At 29.3% G+C, this 19,292-nt stretch overlaps 3 protein-coding genes across 10 annotated transcripts; all 3 read right to left on the reverse strand.

The window, feature by feature from the left end:
* Positions 1–699: 699 nt before the first annotated feature.
* Positions 700–5,564, reverse strand: LOC129294211 (alpha-glucan water dikinase 2-like). 5 transcript variants are annotated; one of them, XM_054932401.1, is made up of 7 exons: positions 5,001–5,553; positions 4,120–4,169; positions 3,561–3,734; positions 3,390–3,482; positions 3,100–3,215; positions 2,368–2,453; positions 700–715 (listed from the first exon to the last, which is right to left on the reverse strand). In XM_054932401.1, exons 1-6 carry the CDS (start codon positions 5,092–5,094, stop codon positions 2,405–2,407), a joined length of 576 nt encoding a protein of 191 aa, XP_054788376.1. In that variant the 5' UTR covers positions 5,095–5,553; the 3' UTR covers positions 700–715; positions 2,368–2,404. The 5 variants fall into 5 exon arrangements, with proteins under 5 accessions (XP_054788376.1, XP_054788375.1, XP_054788377.1 ...); XM_054932400.1 differs by lacking the exon at positions 700–715 and adding an exon at positions 789–807; XM_054932402.1 differs by lacking the exon at positions 700–715 and having other exon boundaries at positions 2,262–2,453; positions 4,120–4,218; positions 5,001–5,564.
* Positions 5,565–8,766: 3,202 nt separating this feature from the next.
* Positions 8,767–11,821, reverse strand: LOC129294172 (transcription initiation factor IIA subunit 2). Of its 4 annotated transcripts, XM_054932353.1 has the most exons (5): positions 11,681–11,779; positions 11,378–11,544; positions 11,208–11,258; positions 9,637–9,756; positions 9,037–9,178 (listed from the first exon to the last, which is right to left on the reverse strand). In XM_054932353.1, exons 2-4 carry the CDS (start codon positions 11,504–11,506, stop codon positions 9,667–9,669), a joined length of 270 nt encoding a protein of 89 aa, XP_054788328.1. In that variant the 5' UTR covers positions 11,507–11,544; positions 11,681–11,779; the 3' UTR covers positions 9,037–9,178; positions 9,637–9,666. The 4 variants fall into 4 exon arrangements, with proteins under 4 accessions (XP_054788329.1, XP_054788327.1, XP_054788326.1 ...); XM_054932352.1 differs by lacking the exon at positions 9,637–9,756 and having other exon boundaries at positions 8,823–9,178; positions 11,378–11,526; positions 11,681–11,821; XM_054932351.1 differs by lacking the exon at positions 9,637–9,756 and having other exon boundaries at positions 8,823–9,178.
* A 6,923-nt stretch (positions 11,822–18,744) lies between these two features.
* Positions 18,745–19,281, reverse strand: LOC129294579 (uncharacterized; the record flags this gene model as incomplete). Its single annotated transcript, XM_054932999.1, has 3 exons — positions 18,745–18,801; positions 18,909–19,035; positions 19,154–19,281. Coding segments are annotated over 3 exons (312 nt in total), but the record flags the coding sequence as incomplete, so codon positions are not given.
* Between the last annotated feature and the right edge of the window lie 11 nt (positions 19,282–19,292).

Genomic DNA, 19,292 nt, shown 5'->3' on the forward strand with positions numbered 1-19,292 from the left:
TTGTTATTAATTTTAGAAAAAATTAATTTTTTTAATCCCTTAATTTTTAATTCACTCATGACTCAATCCCTCAACTATAATTTATTATGACGCAATCTCTCAACTTTTAAATCACCTATAATTTAATTCCTTAACTTTTGACTTGTCTATGATTCAGTCTTTTGATTTTTATTAATTTTCTTTTTTCATGTTAATTTATGTCTCACATCAAACAACAAGATGAGGATAAGGATTTTAAAGCAAGATATAAATATTTATTTTATCTCTCTTATTTCATAAGAATAATTTTTTAAAAAATTTTAAAAAATAGGGATTAAGTTATAAGTTAATAAAAAATTAAGAGACTAAATTACAGTGAATCATAATTGAGTGATTAAGTTATAAGTGAGTTAAAAGTTAAAAATTTAATTTTCTCGCTAAGAAATTGTACGAAGCCCAGAATAGTATTTTGATAAAGCCCAAGTTGGCTTTGCAAAATGTCAAATTATTTCCGGACGCTTGAATTATCTGTGGTCCTCCAGATATATTCTACTATTTTTCTGCAAAAATTATAATCTGCCCCTCAAATTTTTGAAAATTACAATGTCCTCTGCACTTTTTCTAGCTCCATCCCTGTTCATCGGGGTTGTCAGAAATATGTTCAAATCATCTGTATTTGTATTTGCTCACATGCTTTAGTTATGACTGAGCTTTATACCTTAATTTCATCAGAAACCTTGCAAAAGAATGAGGTGCACAAATCGATAAATTACAGGTTTTGGCGATTCTTTTATCATAATTTCCCTGTCTGCTTGCTAGGGCTAAAGCCTAATTTAAAATAAACGAGTATGTTAAGAATTTAAAGAGTGAAAGTAGCTAATAATCTAGTTTTTAATGCATGACATGACATTATAGGACTAGTAAAACGTCAAAAAAATTTGCACAGAACTAAAAAAAAGACAGGGTTGAGTGAGAAGAGAGCAAACCAGGGAGAATTACAATCAAATTTCACCTAAAAAATTAATTATTATAAAGTTAATTGATAATTGAACTAAAAACTTTTTTTAGGTGGGATCTTTAATGTAATTCTTCCAAAAAACTAATGCTTTGCTTCTGTTTTGGGCAGATGTCGTTTTGCTATGTCTATTGGCACAACTTGACCGATTTCTAGCTTCCTATTAACCAAACATTAGCCATTTCTTCTCAAATGTGTATCCAATTTTCCCTCACTCTCTTTGACAAAATTGTTGCGCCCAACTTCTTCTTCCATACTGATTCGCGACCGCTTCTTGGTAGAGCCAGGAAACCATTTTTTCAAGCTTATAAATTCAGTTACTTTAAAATCAATCACTTTCAAAAATTCATTTCTTATTTAAAGGGATTAGAATCAGTCCCGAATGCTCTTTTTATTATTTATTTTTTTTAATTTTTAGAAATTAAAACCTTCAATTACAGTGTTTTATATTTTTTAAATACAAAATATAATGTTTAAAAATTAAAAATAAATAATAGAACTAACTTTTAATTTTAAAATATAAACATATAATTTAAACTTTAAATTCAATTTAAGAGTTGAAAATATTTTATTTTTGGAGGATAAAATAAAAACAAATTTAAAAAGATCACTTGAATCTGAACCCATTTTAAGAGCCTATTAGAGTCAGAATTTGAAGCTTAATTTTTTTAAAAAATGTCATTTTTTTAAAAAAATTCAAGCCCTTATAAAAACAAGTTTAATAAGCAACCTGACATTATTGGCTCTACTTATTAGGAAACTTCATGATTCCCATGTTAGTGATGTTCTAAAGTCTATCTTCATTTTTTTAATAAAAAATTATACAGAAAAAGCTTAATATTAAATGAGAAAATTAATCATCTAACCTTTGTACTTATGGCTTGATCATAACTTAATCCTTCAACTCTACCTCAATACAACTTAATCTTTATAGTTTGATTTAGTTGTGGCTCCACTTTTAAAGTTTAACTTAATATAACTCTATTCTTATAATTTTAACCATTTAAAACATTAGTACTAAGCTTTAATAATAATCTTACTCTTTATAATTTATCTTTTAAAATGCAGGGACCAACATTTTAAATTGATAAAATTATAAAGATTGAGTTATAATAATCAAAGTTTATTTATTGAATTTTAACTAAATGAAAACTATAAAGATCAAGTTATGTTGAATAAAAGTTTATGAATTAAGTTTTAACCGAATACACTATAACAATCAAATAATTAATTTTTGCATGCTAAATTCATCTATAGAAAGCAAAACTAACATGAAGGATAACATTCTTTTTGTGATATATCTGCAAATTTAGTACAATTTCAGCAGAAATTTTAAGATATAATATTTTCTAATATTAGGTTTGAGGTCTTGCCTGAACCACAAAAATTGTCCCGGCTTTAACCACTCCTTCAATGTCTTGAGGGCAGCCGTAAAGGCCCTCTGTGATTTTTCCTGTCTCTGCAATTCTCGACAAGAGTAATGTTTGAAAAGTTTTATCAACTATAATTGGATCTCTGGAGTAGTCTAATACAACTTTCTCTACTTTGTCTATTATCACACTGCAAAAATTTGAGCAGGCATTTGGATGGTGTGCCATCCAAGCAATCATAAAATGTAGTTACACAAGGAAGAGATTTCGCAGCATACGACGAAAAAAGTTGTATCCAAAGAAACTTTTCTAGGATCGCCCATAACTTCTAACGCATGCAGCATAGAACCATTACAGCATAAATCCAAGAAATTTTTGCAAGCCTTAATATTTAGTAACCCTGTGATACCACCTTGAATTTCGGTTTTCCACAGTTCCTTCATGACTTACCAGAATCTCCTACATCACTTCATAATAAAAATTTGGTATTCTGGATCTCATTGAACTACCACTATAATTTGCCTTTCCATATTACACAGGTCATGCATACTGCATCGCAGATTCGCAGTCTAACCAGCCAGAACCAACAATTCAAATTCTGTATCTCTACATAACAGAGTATTTGGCTTAAAATTGGTGGTATTCAAATGCTTAGTATCCAGCCATAATTCAATTATATTACAATGTACTGTAACACAATTTTTATGTCATTAAAGAATGAGCTACATATTTTACCTGTAAAAAATGCCAGCACCTGAAAATCCTTCAAAGTCCTCGGCATTAGAGTCCGATCTGAATATAATGGACTTCTTACTGTACGACCCTGTCAGCTTGCTTGGGAAACAAGTAACCTACAATAAAATCCATCACTTCTTTAACTGGTAGAAAAAAGACCCTGACACACTTTAATACTTTAATTTGATGAGCGGCCATCTCCAAACTACTGACGTTCAAATCAATTGAGCGTGATACAACTTAATGGGGGTGAAATTTAACACATGGCCATGAAGAGAAATTGACACTACCATAGGAGGCTTCAGATTAGTTTTCTTTGCAGTGAAAGTCATCGCACGTCCTGGATATGCCCCCACCAAACTCTCTCCCAAGCCCTTCACAATCTGTTTTTGCACCAAATAAGGATACAGGAAGAAACATATTTTCCTTGACCTGTCAATAAACCAGGAAGCAAGATTTACCTCTGCATATATCTCTGTGGCATCCCTTGATATGGGATTCTTTGTATGAATCACAAAAGCATAATCGCCACAAATTACTTCTTGAATTAATACAGCCATGCATATATTGTCATGATTTAACTTGGCCTTTTGGCAACAAAGAAAAGCTCTTTCATTCCACTTTGAAGCCCAAACCTGAAAATGACATGAATTTTACACAGTTTTGTCTATTGCTAATAAATATTCAGTGCTTGTGAAACAGGCTAATGATATTTTGTTGAGAAGCAGCCGGATTCCTTATATATGTAAACCATCCGATGTCCAACTATACAACAAAGTAACTAAAACAATCAAACATTTAGGCATAATTATGTGCAAGTCAGCCGTGATTGAACATTGTTGACATGGAAATTATGCAACCAATATGGTCCCCGAAGGAACTCAAATGAAAACTGTAACACTTATTAAAGTGAAAGAAAAAAACAATAATACGACAGAAAGATAAATGAAAGGATAATGCACAATTTGAAAACAAAATTTAATAAACAATTATATCATATTTATGATGACAATTTGTTACCTGCTTTATTGCTTGCCATGAACAACTCCACCTCTCTTCATCTTCATTACCTGGCGATGTTAACCTTGAACTTCTCATTTTGCACTTAAGTTCGTTTGTCTGCCAAAATTTGGTTTTATTTTGTTGACTTGTTAAATCCGAATAGATTGTTGTTAATTTTAAATAAATTATTTTAAAAACTTAAATATATATTTATTGATGAATAATTAACACATATAATGAAACTCATTTTATCAATTTTTTTAACTTGTAAAAATTAGAATAGATTGTTGTTAATTTTAAATGAATTGTTGTGAAAACTTAAACGTATACTTATTAGTGAATAACTAGCACTTTTATAATTAAATTTATTTTATTCATTTTTTAAACTTGTTAAAACTCGAATGGAGTATTAACTTTAAATGAGTTATTTTAAAAAACTTAAATAAATACGTATTAATCAAGTATTAACATTTATAATTATACTCATTCTATTCATTTTTATAGTTTGTTTAATCTCGATAGATTGTTGTTAATTTTAATTGAATTGTTAAAACTTAAATAGATATTTGATAATAACAAACTAACATGTACAATTATATTTATCTTATCTGTTTTTTGAATTTATTAAAAAATAAATAAAATGTTAGTAATTTTAAATAAATTATTATTAAAATTTAAATAAATACTTGATGGCAGACCAACAATCCAATAAATTGACCAATTATTTGGTCTAGTTGTCTATTTCAAAGTGGCCTTAACTGACTCAAGTTAACTAGGATGATTAAGAATTAACTCGAATTAATCAGCCCAACATCTCAATTAGGGTTTGAAATTTTCTTTTTTCAAATTTTTAGGGTCAGAAAGAAAAAAAAAAAAACAGAAGCCCTTGACTAATGAACCTCTTCTCCATCTTTGACTTCGGACTTGGGCATCTTCTCTCCACTGCCCTGTCTTCGTTTTCTTCTCCGTCCCCTCCATCGTGTCGTCGGCCATCTTCTCCGTCTCGCTATCCTCAACCGTCCCTAAGCAGTGAGCTTCAAGCAGCTGCTCGTGGGTCTTGACTAAATTAGAGGCTCAGATCAAATGACCTTCTTCACTTCTCTGCCTTGCTCTTAGTCTCACGCTCACCTTCACGACTGTCGCCATCGAGTCTCCTGTTCTCCCTTTCCCTCAGTGGCAGTGCTGCTCATCTCTGCTACCTGGTTCCTTTCTCTTCTCAGCGTTCTCAATCGTCGACCCCTGACCCACAGTGTGTAAGTGGATTCTCTTCTCGGGCATTCACAACATTCTCAATATAAAGGTGGAGGGATGGAAAAGGGGATAAAGAAATGGCGTGTGAATGAGGGAGAATGAAATGAAGCAAGAAGAGCGACGGTCGAGAATGATGAAGAAAGAGAGGAGAGAGAGAAAAGTAAATGATGGAGTAGGTGAAAAGAAAGAGAAGGGGAGTGGTTACTGTTGGGTAAAAGGAGGTAGTTAAAATTAGGTCGAGATACTGCCACGTTACTTGTAATTCACGTGGCTCTCTTTAACTTTTCATTTGGCTTTGGTTACTCAATTTTGCTTACTTGAACAGAAAACCTTGATTTGACAAGAAATATTCATATTACATTTTATTGTTGCTGTTGCTGCTGTCGCCCTGTATGATGGAGGGGCTGTTTTTTTTTTTTCACATTTAAAAATAAAATTTTATTTTTAAAAAATTAAAAATTATTTGGGTAAAATATTTTACAGGAAAGTACATTTTAAAAGTATATTCAAACAGTAGTTGAAAGTAAATTTTTGAAACATAACTATTTAAAACTTTTAAAAAGTGAATTTAAAAAATAGGATGTTATTTGACTATACTACCCTAAGTTTAATCTTTTATTTTTTATTTAAAAACTAATTAATTCATTAAAAATATAATTATTATTTTAATAATAATAATTAGGTATCAATTTTTTTAGTATTATAAATTAAGTAATTAATCATGTTAATTTTTAGCATTAATGTATAATAAAAATTACAAATCTTTATTACATCTTTTAAAATTATAAATTAAAAAATACAAATAATTAGAGATCAAATTTTTAGCATTATTGATCAAAATTTATGTTATTTATAATCTTTATTACATTTTTTAAATATTTTAAATATATTACATTTGTATAATAAAAATTATAAATCATTATAAATCAATGTCCTTTTTAGTAATTGTACATTCAAAAGTATATTTTACTATCACAAATCAAACAACTTTTAATGTATCAAACTGACTTTTGAAAAAATATATCCAAACATAAATTTCGTTACAACAATTGATTTTTATTAAATTGACTTTCACCAAATGAATTTTTGACAAATTGAAAACTAAATACACACAGAGTGGTATGAGACCAAACAAATCGTCGGTAGTACGTTGTCTGATATATATGAAAGACTCTTGAAAAATTAATGTGCTTTTATTTACATTATATTATTTTATTATAATCAGTTTGCCTCTCAGTTGAACTCCTGGCCTCTAATCTTGACAATTCAATAATCGATTTGATTTTCAATATCTTGATAAAAACACAGGTTTAATAGAACAGCTACATGAATAACAAGTCATTCAAACTTTAACAATAATTTATGCTAAATTAGCAACAATCCATTTAGATTTTAATGAGTTAGAAAAATATATAAGATGTGCATAGTTATATGTGTTAATTTTTCATCAACAAGTATTTATTCAAATTTTAATAGCAACTCATTTTAAATTAACAACAGTCCATTTTAGAAAACGAATAGGATGGATATAATTGTATATGTTAGTCTTTCATCAACAAACATCTATTCGGATTTTAACAATGACTCATTAAAGTTAGCGACAATCCATCTAAGCTTTAACAAATTAGAAAAACAGATAAGATGGGGTTAATTGTGCAAGTAGTAGTTCTTCATTAATAAGTATATATTTAGGTTTTTACAATAATTCACTTGAAATTAACAACAAGCTATTTTAGTTTTAACAAGTTAAAAAAATTGATAAGATATGTTTAATTGTATATGCTAGTCCTTAATCAACGAGTATATATTTAAATTTTTACAACAATTTATTTAAAATTAACAACAATCTATTTAAGTTTTAACAAATTTAAAAAAAGTAATAAAATATGTTCAGTTATACATGTTAGTCCTTCATTAATTAATATTTATTCGAATTCTGACAATAACTCATTCGTGACTAACAACAATACATTTAAACTTTTAACAATCAAAATATATAAAGTTTTAAAGTTCTTAATTTATAACTGTTCGTGTTATATTAACAAGTAATATCAATGAAATAACAAGTGTTGTTCATGAATTAACAATACGCTTTTGTGTTATAACATAAAAGTGATTGGAAGCTTGGTTTACTACTTTTTTTTTTGCATATATACAAGATTTTTAAGTGGCCAAGTATTATCGGTGCCGGAGCTTTAGTGATTGGCGGCCGGCACGAGTGATAGTATGGGGTGGCTTTTTTTATTTTATTTTAAACTTTAGGGGTAATTTAGTTATTTTATGTAAAAAATTAATATAAATCAAGAACTAAGGGATTGTAGTATAATTTCAAAATCTATTGGTTATTGACTAACATAAATTTCATCCAATTATCCTTGGCTAATATTTTCTCTTTATTAAATTTATAAGTTGTACTATTTTAAAAATTGCAGCTTATGTTGTGTAATATATGGGATTTACTTTTCTGGACCCAACTCAATAAAAAAATATAATTTTAATAAAAATAATGCGTTCTTTTAATTAACCATTATGAAAAAAAAATCCGAGTTTTTTATATTAATAGCGCAACTTATAAATCCAATAAATATATAAAAATTTAAATGATATTTAATATGCATAGTTTTTACTTAGTATGATTTATATTAAGATGGATATAATGATAAATCAATTATATTTTATATTATGGTAAAAAAATTATATTTTATATTGATATAGTATTATATCGATATGAACGAGAGAAGAATCCAGAGGGACGGACCCGTATTCTCATCATCTCATCTATCCCATCAACAGTGACGGAAGACGAGGAAATGAAGAACTATACATATTTTCCGGTAACTGCTTATGTTAAAAACCAGGGACTGAATCAAATACTGTAGCAGGAGCAGGGTCACACGAGTTCCTGAAGTACAAGAAACCGCTCAAAAGCTCATGCGATGGAAGGAAAATATAGAGAATGGTCCATGAGTGAATACATGTATCAAACACCAATGCCCCGCACGGAAAAGCTTAGGAGTGGAAGTGCATGAGAACAAAGGATGTCAGTGGCAAGTATTAAAAGCATCGGTGACGTCGAGATCACCGCTTTGGCTGAAGAGCTAGCCTAAAAGCTCGCCCACATCTGTGTTTTTTTTTTTTTTTTGGTCTTGTGATGCTTATCACGAGACCCTCCCCATTCTTTATAATCTTCTCCTCGATTATTACAACGAGACTCAGATTCTTGTGGAATATGGGAGGAACATGAACAGAATGTGCATATATCTTCTCCGTCTTACTTCCTCTCCTGTTTTATGTTTCTCGAGTCTTGACAACTGGATTTAAAAGATATAGAGACCGCTCTTCAACGTGGCGTTTCGGAATTCATGTGTTTATTTAGTGTTCAGAGACTGCTAATCTGTAGACAACTTCGCCTCCTAAACCACGAAGTCCACGAGATAAATGGATTCATGTATTAATTGATGATCAAAAAAGAAAAAAGTGAAAAGTAGATTCATCTAATACCCATTGAGTATTCTCACTGTAACATCAAACTCCTAAAGATGTCAAGGTTGATGGCATAAAATCTTAAACGTCCCATAATTGCAAGTACTTGATACAATTTAGACCATCCGCGACAAGGGATTTTCCATCATTCCCATAAATAGCACCAGCGGGTGACGGAACTTGCTGACAAGGAGGCGGACGACTACTGCGAAAGCAACTTCGAGTCACATGCCACTATTTTAACCCGTCCCACATGCTCTAGGCAATCTTCATTCTTAAACTTAGCATCTTGTAGAATGAAGGTCCAAACATTGTCACAGAATCTGTAAGTATGTAGATGGCCCTGCATTCGCAAAATTAATAAGAGAGAGAATCCAGCTTAGATTTCACTAGTATGCCCGATGACCAAATTAATGAACTGCAAAATAGAATATATGAAGTTCTGCTATAGCCAGGAGCAATTTAAAAAATAAAAATAAATTCAGTGGAGCACGGTGAAAGAAAAAGGGAGGTTTATGCTATTAATATCTTGACTTCCTCTAAATTAATTGTTTAACAAACTGTTGCTAAACACAAGAAATATAAATAAGCAGTCACTAGTCGAATCAACATCAGAATCTTGCTATTGTAACATGTATTCAACAACTCCCAAGCTTGTCTTGAAAATCAATGCTACCACATCATTTTTAAAATTGAATGTATTGCATAGTAATCCCATAACACATGTATGGGCAAATAAATAATATAGACATCCCCATTCATAATTTCATATCCATCAAAGAATTGCATTGCATAAATTACCGCCGGCAGTTAGGTTGAGTGATAAGAGACTCAACACTCCTCAGGTAAGATCTCAAGTTTGAGCCTTGTAGATGGAGGGGGAACCACATTGAGAGAACTCCCCCTTAATTGGGGTCTAACCTGGCACAAATATGAATTGATTGAAAGTTTCGCATATTGGATGGTTTGCTTCCCAAGAGAGGGAGAGTTGCATAAATCACACACCCAAAATCTTGGCCTTCTAGTGCCTGCCAAAACCTTTAGAACGTCTAATAGGAAATAGCTCCAAGGTTAAAGGATACGCCCATGATAGATTTTATCCATTACCGGCCACTTTTATATGAAATCAGAAGATTCCATTCGGTATGATTAACCTCTTTTAGAACTGTTATATAGCTGGCAGCCTGGCACGTGAAGCAAGGGCATACAATTCTTTCATTTATTGATATTTAAAAAGAAAAGGTTAAAAAGGGAATGATAGAGAAGGAACTTGAATCAACTAGAGGAAAATGGGCTGTTATTAATCATTTTATTATCCTCACTATACTAGAAACGGAAAAGTATTAAAGAGGAAACCACTCAATAAGCAAACCATAATAAAAAGATTGTGGCTCCCAAGGATGTCAACGAGAAGCAGATTACATACATAACTACAAACAAAAACGGCGAAACTTTGTGCTGAAATAGAAATGTAGATCTATATATGGGCAACTTATGGGTGGATAAATATCAATACACCCACTCAACTTTAAATGTCAACTAGAGGAACCCTAATGTCTGACCATTGAATTCAAAAAATGATTGCACACGTAATTCTTCCTAATGCCAACTTTTAAGACCACACAAGGCTACACTCAAGAAAACAAATACACATTCATGCAAAGGAAGGTTCACACGGAAACCAAAAGATGTAAAAGTCCTCCTCAAAGAGAACATCAGGAAAAGGAAGCTCCCTACTCATCAACTTAGGCAGGATTCTACAAATCAAGTGTTGACAATTCTATCATTAACATCATGAAAATTGGACTTAAATGATTAAAACTAAACTGTTTGAATTTGAATATAAATCACCATCGAATGGTGTCACTGCAATTCAACTCTATCAAAGTACTTCCAATTCTAACTGGGACTAACGCTGTTAGTTACCATGATTAATATGTATTCAATTCTTAACAACTCTAAATGAAATGAAATCCCGCTAATGCTCACAGGTTTTTATTGTAGTTCCAACGTCCCCTTCAGTCCAAAGTACCTAGCTCAAAAGGGGGGGGATCACCTTTAAAGGCAGTTTAGCGAAAATTCAGGGCAAATCTGTATTGATTGACACCATTGAACCAAGAATTTCTAAATACAAGATGAAAGGATTAGCAGTATGGTTAACTCATTCCTCAACTCCACTAACAATCTGCAAATAAATTCCAGAGGACGTTATGAACAAGTCGCATAAGCATATGAGGCAAGTAATACGCCAGTAGCAAATTCCTTGAAACAAGTTACGACTACTTTGCCCCATTATCTGCTATAACGCAAAGTGTGATTTCTTACATGGAATTGAACGCTTCAAAAGAAAAATCGAGGGAAAACATTGTTACCTTAATTGAGACTTTGCTCTTAACATCAGTTTCCAGAGCTTCTGTCATAGACTAGCAATCCACATGACATAAGAATAAATGTCAAAAGAAACTCTAAATTAAAATTTCAGATTATGCATACATACAAAAAATGAAGAAAGGCAATCAAACTGGACTCCTTCTCAAAGTACCTTGTCGAACTGGACAAGGACCTGAATAGCGATCTCAGGGCTAAGAGTACCATTCTGAACCATCTCATCCAAAGTCTCAGTAAGGCACATTCCAATCGTCGACCTCCGGTACAGTTCGAACGTCGCCATTCTTGCTTGCTGAGTGCGATCTACGTCAATGGTAAACACTGGATAAGATACTATCAACAATATACGGAAAAACTTGCGTACAATAATTGATTAAATTGAAGCGAAGCGAGAATAAGCAAAAGGATTTATAAGAAAATGAAAATAGTGAAGATCTAGGATGGAAATTCATATTACGAATCGGGTGGCGACGTTGCGAGCAACTCTTTCCTCTCTTTCTGCTGCTGCTTTTCTCGTTAACGTTTGGCTCGATAACGTTTGGGAGCAAAGTCAGCGAACAAATTTGGGGCTATTTATACCCTAGAATTTGGAGCTGAGGTATATATAGTGCGAGGGTAGAGAATGAGATGCAATGACGTTTATCTCCTCGCATACGGCCTTTCATTTTTCCACCTTTTTTATTGCAAAAATTATGTTAAAAGTCCCCACAAAAAAATTTAATTATCACAACCCTTAATTGAATTGTTAATGAATTTTATGATCATTATTTTTTTATATAGGATTTGTATGTAATTTTTTTTTATTTCATCTCACATCACGTGACAACCAATAAATGATCAACCTTTTTTTTTTAATTTGACAATTTCTCGTATGTTATATGGGTTAAAATTAAAAACTTTAAGATAAATATTATTAGTATTATTAATATTGACACATTTAAGATGGTTAAATTTTTTAAAATTTATTTATTCAATTATTTTTTTTCTTGAATACTTTATTTGTATACATTTTATCTTTATTTCTCGAACTTATAATGAAAAACTAATTAGAAAATACATGTTCTTATAGTGTTTAGAGAATATTAGCTCGAAATAAATCTTTTTTAAAATTTTCAATAGCCCCTCATTTTTTATTACATAAAAAAAATTAGACATTGGTTTATAAATTATGACATAAATTATATTTTCATAACTATGGAAAAAGAGAGAATTCAAAGGAATCCCTCTCTTTTTTTTTTTACTGTCTTCAATTCTTCTTCTTATCTTGTCAGTGCGGAATATATGGTGAAATATCAACAGTTTGCAAGGCTAAGACCACGGGATAATAATTGATGATTTAAATCAAACTTAAACATCTTTTTATTTTCTTTTTAAGAAAATGTTTATGGATGATAGTTGATGAAAGTTTATTAATATTGAGTACAATGAATCAGGAAAATATATGAAAAATAAGAAAAAAAAATTAAATCTCATTGATCAAAGAATTGTAAAGGCATAAGAAAGTACATCAAATGCGGAAGGATGATCGGATGAAGTTAATGCTAGTGATTACATAAATTTGAAAATGGGACTACTTTTAAATCAATATTCCCGTGAAAATGAACTGAAAATACATGGAGAATAGAAAAATAAATTAAATCTCATTAATCAGAAAAATTGAAAAGGTATGAAAAAGTATAACGAACAGAGAAAGAAAGCCAAATGGAGTTAATGCTAATAATAAGAAAAATTTAAAAATAAAATTACTTTTGAATCAATGCTCCCTTAAAAGTAAACTAAAAATACATGAAAAATAAAAAAATAAATGAAATCTTATTAATGAATTGAGAGAAATTTTCATATTAATATTAGCCTAAAATTTGTTAATCAATGAGAGTCATTTTTTTTAAATGAGGCTACTCTTGAATCAATGCTTCTATTAAAGTAAATTAAAAATACATAAAAAATAAAAAATTAAATTAAATCTCATTAAATACTCCTGTAAAAGTAGACTGAAAATACATGAAAAATAAAAAATAAATTAAATCTCATTAGTGAATTAAGAGAAATTTTCATATTAATATTAACATAAAATCTATTAATCAATGAGAATCAATTTTTTTGACCAATCAAATTAAAGCTACAATATTTGTGTGTGTATATATTGATATTAATGATATCATTTAAGGACCTTCTAGTGTTTTAAGTGTAAAGAAGGGTCTTAAAAAGTTGAAATATCACTTCACCTTTGACACCTATATGAAAATACCTAATTACTCTTGTAGTGTTTTGCAGATCTTGTTCCGATATAAATAATAAAACATTCGACAATGCAATTAACAAACAGATATTCAATCATAAATAAGCTACAAAAACTATTAGGCTTTGTTTAACTTTACAAGTCTTGCTCTAATATAAACAATAAAACATCTAGTTATTAACAATTTACCATACATGACTAACAAAGTGACATTGGTTCATCAATAAGTTAAAAAAATTAATAAAATTAACAATATACCCTAGAATTTGGAGCTGAGGTATATATAGTGCGAGGGTAGAGAATGAGATGCAATGACGTTTATCTCCTCGCATACGGCCTTTCATTTTTCCACCTTTTTTATTGCAAAAATTATGTTAAAAGTCCCCACAAAAAAATTTAATTATCACAACCCTTAATTGAATTGTTAATGAATTTTATGATCATTATTTTTTATATAGGATTTGTATGTAATTTTTTTTTATTTCATCTCACATCACGTGACAACCAATAAATGATCAACCTTTTTTTTTTAATTTGACAATTTCTCGTATGTTATATGGGTTAAAATTAAAAACTTTAAGATAAATATTATTAGTATTATTAATATTGACACATTTAAGATGGTTAAATTTTTTAAAATTTATTTATTCAATTATTTTTTTTCTTGAATACTTTATTTGTATACATTTTATCTTTATTTCTCGAACTTATAATGAAAAACTAATTAGAAAATACATGTTCTTATAGTGTTTAGAGAATATTAGCTCGAAATAAATCTTTTTTAAAATTTTCAATAGCCCCTCATTTTTTATTACATAAAAAAAATTAGACATTGGTTTATAAATTATGACATAAATTATATTTTCATAACTATGGAAAAAGAGAGAATTCAAAGGAATCCCTCTCTTTTTTTTTTTACTGTCTTCAATTCTTCTTCTTATCTTGTCAGTGCGGAATATATGGTGAAATATCAACAGTTTGCAAGGCTAAGACCACGGGATAATAATTGATGATTTAAATCAAACTTAAACATCTTTTTATTTTCTTTTTAAGAAAATGTTTATGGATGATAGTTGATGAAAGTTTATTAATATTGAGTACAATGAATCAGGAAAATATATGAAAAATAAGAAAAAAAAATTAAATCTCATTGATCAAAGAATTGTAAAGGCATAAGAAAGTACATCAAATGCGGAAGGATGATCGGATGAAGTTAATGCTAGTGATTACATAAATTTGAAAATGGGACTACTTTTAAATCAATATTCCCGTGAAAATGAACTGAAAATACATGGAGAATAGAAAAATAAATTAAATCTCATTAATCAGAAAAATTGAAAAGGTATGAAAAAGTATAACGAACAGAGAAAGAAAGCCAAATGGAGTTAATGCTAATAATAAGAAAAATTTAAAAATAAAATTACTTTTGAATCAATGCTCCCTTAAAAGTAAACTAAAAATACATGAAAAATAAAAAAATAAATGAAATCTTATTAATGAATTGAGAGAAATTTTCATATTAATATTAGCCTAAAATTTGTTAATCAATGAGAGTCATTTTTTTTAAATGAGGCTACTCTTGAATCAATGCTTCTATTAAAGTAAATTAAAAATACATAAAAATAAAAAATTAAATTAAATCTCATTAAATACTCCTGTAAAAGTAGACTGAAAATACATGAAAAATAAAAAATAAATTAAATCTCATTAGTGAATTAAGAGAAATTTTCATATTAATATTAACATAAAATCTATTAATCAATGAGAATCAATTTTTTTGACCAATCAAATTAAAGCTACAATATTTGTGTGTGTATATATTGATATTAATGATATCATTTAAGGACCTTCTAGTGTTTTAAGTGTAAAGAAGGGTCTTAAAAAGTTGAAATATCACTTCACCTTTGACACCTATATGAAAATACCTAATTACTCTTGTAGTGTTTTGCAGATCTTGTTCCGATATAAATAATAAAACATTCGACAATGCAATTAACAAACAGATATTCAATCATAAATAAGCTACAAAAACTATTAGGCTTTGTTTAACTTTACAAGTCTTGCTCTAATATAACAATAAAACATCTAGTTATTAACAATTTACCATACATGACTAACAAAGTGACATTGGTTCATCAATAAGTTAAAAAAATTAATAAAATTAAAATATACCTAGAATTTGGAGCTGAGGTATATATAGTGCGAGGGTAGAGAATGAGATGCAATGACGTTTATCTCCTCGCATACGGCCTTTCATTTTTCCACCTTTTTTATTGCAAAAATTATGTTAAAAGTCCCCACAAAAAATTTAATTATCACAACCCTTAATTGAATTGTTAATGAATTTTATGATCATTATTTTTTATATAGGATTTGTATGTAATTTTTTTTTTATTTCATCTCACATCACGTGACAACCAATAAATGATCAACCTTTTTTTTTTAATTTGACAATTTCTCGTATGTTATATGGGTTAAAATTAAAAACTTTAAGATAAATATTATTAGTATTATTAATATTGACACATTTAAGATGGTTAAATTTTTTAAAATTTATTTATTCAATTATTTTTTTTTCTTGAATACTTTATTTGTATACATTTATCTTTATTTCTCGAACTTATAATGAAAAACTAATTAGAAAATACATGTTCTTATAGTGTTTAGAGAATATTAGCTCGAAATAAATCTTTTTTAAAATTTTCAATAGCCCCTCATTTTTTATTACATAAAAAAAATTAGACATTGGTTTATAAATTATGACATAAATTATATTTTCATAACTATGGAAAAGAGAGAATTCAAAGGAATCCCTCTCTTTTTTTTTTTACTGTCTTCAATTCTTCTTCTTATCTTGTCAGTGCGGAATATATGGTGAAATATCAACAGTTTGCAAGGCTAAGACCACGGGATAATAATTGATGATTTAAATCAACTTAAACATCTTTTTATTTTCTTTTTAAGAAAATGTTTATGGATGATAGTTGATGAAAGTTTATTAATATTGAGTACAATGAATCAGGAAAATATATGAAAAATAAGAAAAAAAAATTAAATCTCATTGATCAAAGAATTGTAAAGGCATAAGAAAGTACATCAAATGCGGAAGGATGATCGGATGAAGTTAATGCTAGTGATTACATAAATTTGAAAATGGGACTACTTTTAAATCAATATTCCCGTGAAAATGAACTGAAAATACATGGAGAATAGAAAAATAAATTAAATCTCATTAATCAGAAAAATTGAAAAGGTATGAAAAAGTATAACGAACAGAGAAAGAAAGCCAAATGGAGTTAATGCTAATAATAAGAAAAATTTAAAAATAAAATTACTTTTGAATCAATGCTCCCTTAAAAGTAAACTAAAAATACATGAAAAATAAAAAAATAAATGAAATCTTATTAATGAATTGAGAGAAATTTTCATATTAATATTAGCCTAAAATTTGTTAATCAATGAGAGTCATTTTTTTTAAATGAGGCTACTCTTGAATCAATGCTTCTATTAAAGTAAATTAAAAATACATAAAAAATAAAAAATTAAATTAAATCTCATTAAATACTCCTGTAAAAGTAGACTGAAAATACATGAAAATAAAAAATAAATTAAATCTCATTAGTGAATTAAGAGAAATTTTCATATTAATATTAACATAAAATCTATTAATCAATGAGAATCAATTTTTTTGACCAATCAAATTAAAGCTACAATATTGTGTGTGTATATATTGATATTAATGATATCATTTAAGGACCTTCTAGTGTTTTAAGTGTAAAGAAGGGTCTTAAAAAGTTGAAATATCACTTCACCTTTGACACCTATATGAAAATACCTAATTACTCTTGTAGTGTTTTGCAGATCTTGTTCCGATATAAATAATAAAACATTCGACAATGCAATTAACAAACAGATATTCAATCATAAATAAGCTACAAAAACTATTAGGCTTTGTTTAACTTTACAAGTCTTGCTCTAATATAAACAATAAAACATCTAGTTATTAACAATTTACCATACATGACTAACAAAGTGACATTGGTTCATCAATAAGTTAAAAAAATTAATAAAATTGGTTTAATTTTACAAGTCTTATTCTAATATAAACAACAAAGCATGAGACTATTGACAAATTATGATATGTAATTAACAAGCAGTCATTTATTCATGAATAAGTTACAAAAACTAATAGACCTAATTAATTTCATAAGTCTTATTCTGATATAAATAACAAAACATACGATTATTGACAAGTCATCATTTGACTATAAACAAAAAACCAGGCTTATTAGTTTTTTATAATATATTTGTGAAAAAATATCCGTTTGTTAATTATGCATGGTAACTTATTACTATTTGAATACTTTGTTATTTATACTGGAATAAGACCTGAAAAATGCTATAGGCATAATTAGATATTTCACCCCAACATCTTATATTTAGACATGTCTCATTGTGCAGCGATGCTGTAGACTTTTAGACAAAAATCACCTTGGTAGTGGATATTGACTCCATGGCTATTTTGTTCTTTTCTTTTCAAAGACCTGAACAAGCATAATTATTTTGTTCGTTCAGCAAAAAAAAAATTATTTTGTTTCTAAACCTTGTAATACTTTAACACAACTACTAGTACTTGTTCGTACGTGGAAAAAAGAAAAGGACCGGTATTTTATAATGTAACAGATGGATGCACGCTTCAGCCTTCATGGCTATTTTGTTCTTTTACTTTTTCTTTTTTTTTGGCGTGCGTGATAGCTTTCGATATCCCAACTCACAAATGCGGGATTAGACTAACTCGGACTGAGATTGGGTTGGCCCATATTGAGGGAAGCCTCTACCACACCTCTCTTAAGAGATTTATCATGTTAACTGCATTTTTAAAATTTAAACTTGACATCATTGATTAAGTTAGGATGACCTCGCATGTGGACCTAAATGTTGTTTTGTTTGTTTAGCCAAAGAAACATATTATTTTGCTTTTAAACCCTGTAATACTTTTACACAGGTACCAGTATTTTTTTCGTTCCTGGCAAAAAAAAGAAGAAAAAGTACCAGTAGTTTATAATGTAATAGAAGACACGCGTTATCAATTCACGCAACAGTGATACTCTTAAGTGAAAAACTTCATCGAATCTTTACTTTTATATCAATCAATACACACAAGTGGATGTTGGCAGCATTTCAGACATGGAATGATAAATTTAAAAAATGAGTGGCACAAGATTAATCGATGGGTCAATCTCTTAGCTTACAAAAGTTTTAACAAGAATTTTAATATTATCTCATTTAATAGCACTCGTGAATACAGGAGGGTCTTGCTTCAGATCATTCACTCTAACCTTTTAGTTACCACGAGAAAACACATGCACGCATGTAATCACTCATCAAATTCAGGGTATATAATTTGAAAAGTAAAACAACAATTTAATTTGGTAAGATCATGAACCTGTAATTCGGCTGCATTTGCAGTTGCAAGAGCCAATCGTAACTTGTACGTCCCACCTCCCATCACGTCGTCTAGCTTGAACTTAATTTGCCATGTCGTTCCTTGGTAAGTTCCATCATCTTTCTTCCTGCATTTGATTCATCAATATACCAACTTTTCGATATGAAAATGACGTTTTTTTTTTTGAAGCTATCTATATATGTTCCTTAAATAAAGCAACTCTATGTAGGCTTACGGAACTAGACCTGGTGACTTGTGCGAAGAACCAGTCTTTCCCATATTCACTCTCACCGACTGTATAAACCAGGTCTTCCTTTGGGTATAGATCTGTATATCTTTCCCACAAGCCATACTGTCTAAACTGCAAATGTGGTTAACAAAAAG

This window comes from Prosopis cineraria, unplaced genomic scaffold (genome assembly GCF_029017545.1).
Source record: "Prosopis cineraria cultivar Desert tree isolate PC_DT_omini unplaced genomic scaffold, ASM2901754v1 PC15, whole genome shotgun sequence".
Lineage (NCBI taxonomy): Eukaryota > Viridiplantae > Streptophyta > Magnoliopsida > Fabales > Fabaceae > Prosopis > Prosopis cineraria.

Excerpts from the sequence above, each read along its gene's own strand:
- LOC129294211 (XM_054932401.1), bottom strand. The coding sequence starts at position 5,094 with ATGGCCGACGACACGATGGAGGGGACGGAGAAGAAAACGAAGACAGGG. Across the intron at positions 4,170-5,000 it reads AAGTCAAAGATGGAGAAGAG|GTAATGAAGATGAAGAGAGG; the intron begins GTTCATTAGTCA and ends TAACATCGCCAG. Across the intron at positions 3,735-4,119 it reads CATGGCAAGCAATAAAGCAG|GTTTGGGCTTCAAAGTGGAA; the intron begins GTAACAAATTGT and ends TGTCATTTTCAG.
- LOC129294172 (XM_054932352.1), bottom strand. The coding sequence starts at position 11,506 with ATGGCGACGTTCGAACTGTACCGGAGGTCGACGATTGGAATGTGCCTT. Across the intron at positions 11,259-11,377 it reads TCCTTGTCCAGTTCGACAAG|TCTATGACAGAAGCTCTGGA; the intron begins GTACTTTGAGAA and ends GTGGATTGCTAG. Across the intron at positions 9,179-11,207 it reads AGAGCAAAGTCTCAATTAAG|GGCCATCTACATACTTACAG; the intron begins GTAACAATGTTT and ends TTGCGAATGCAG.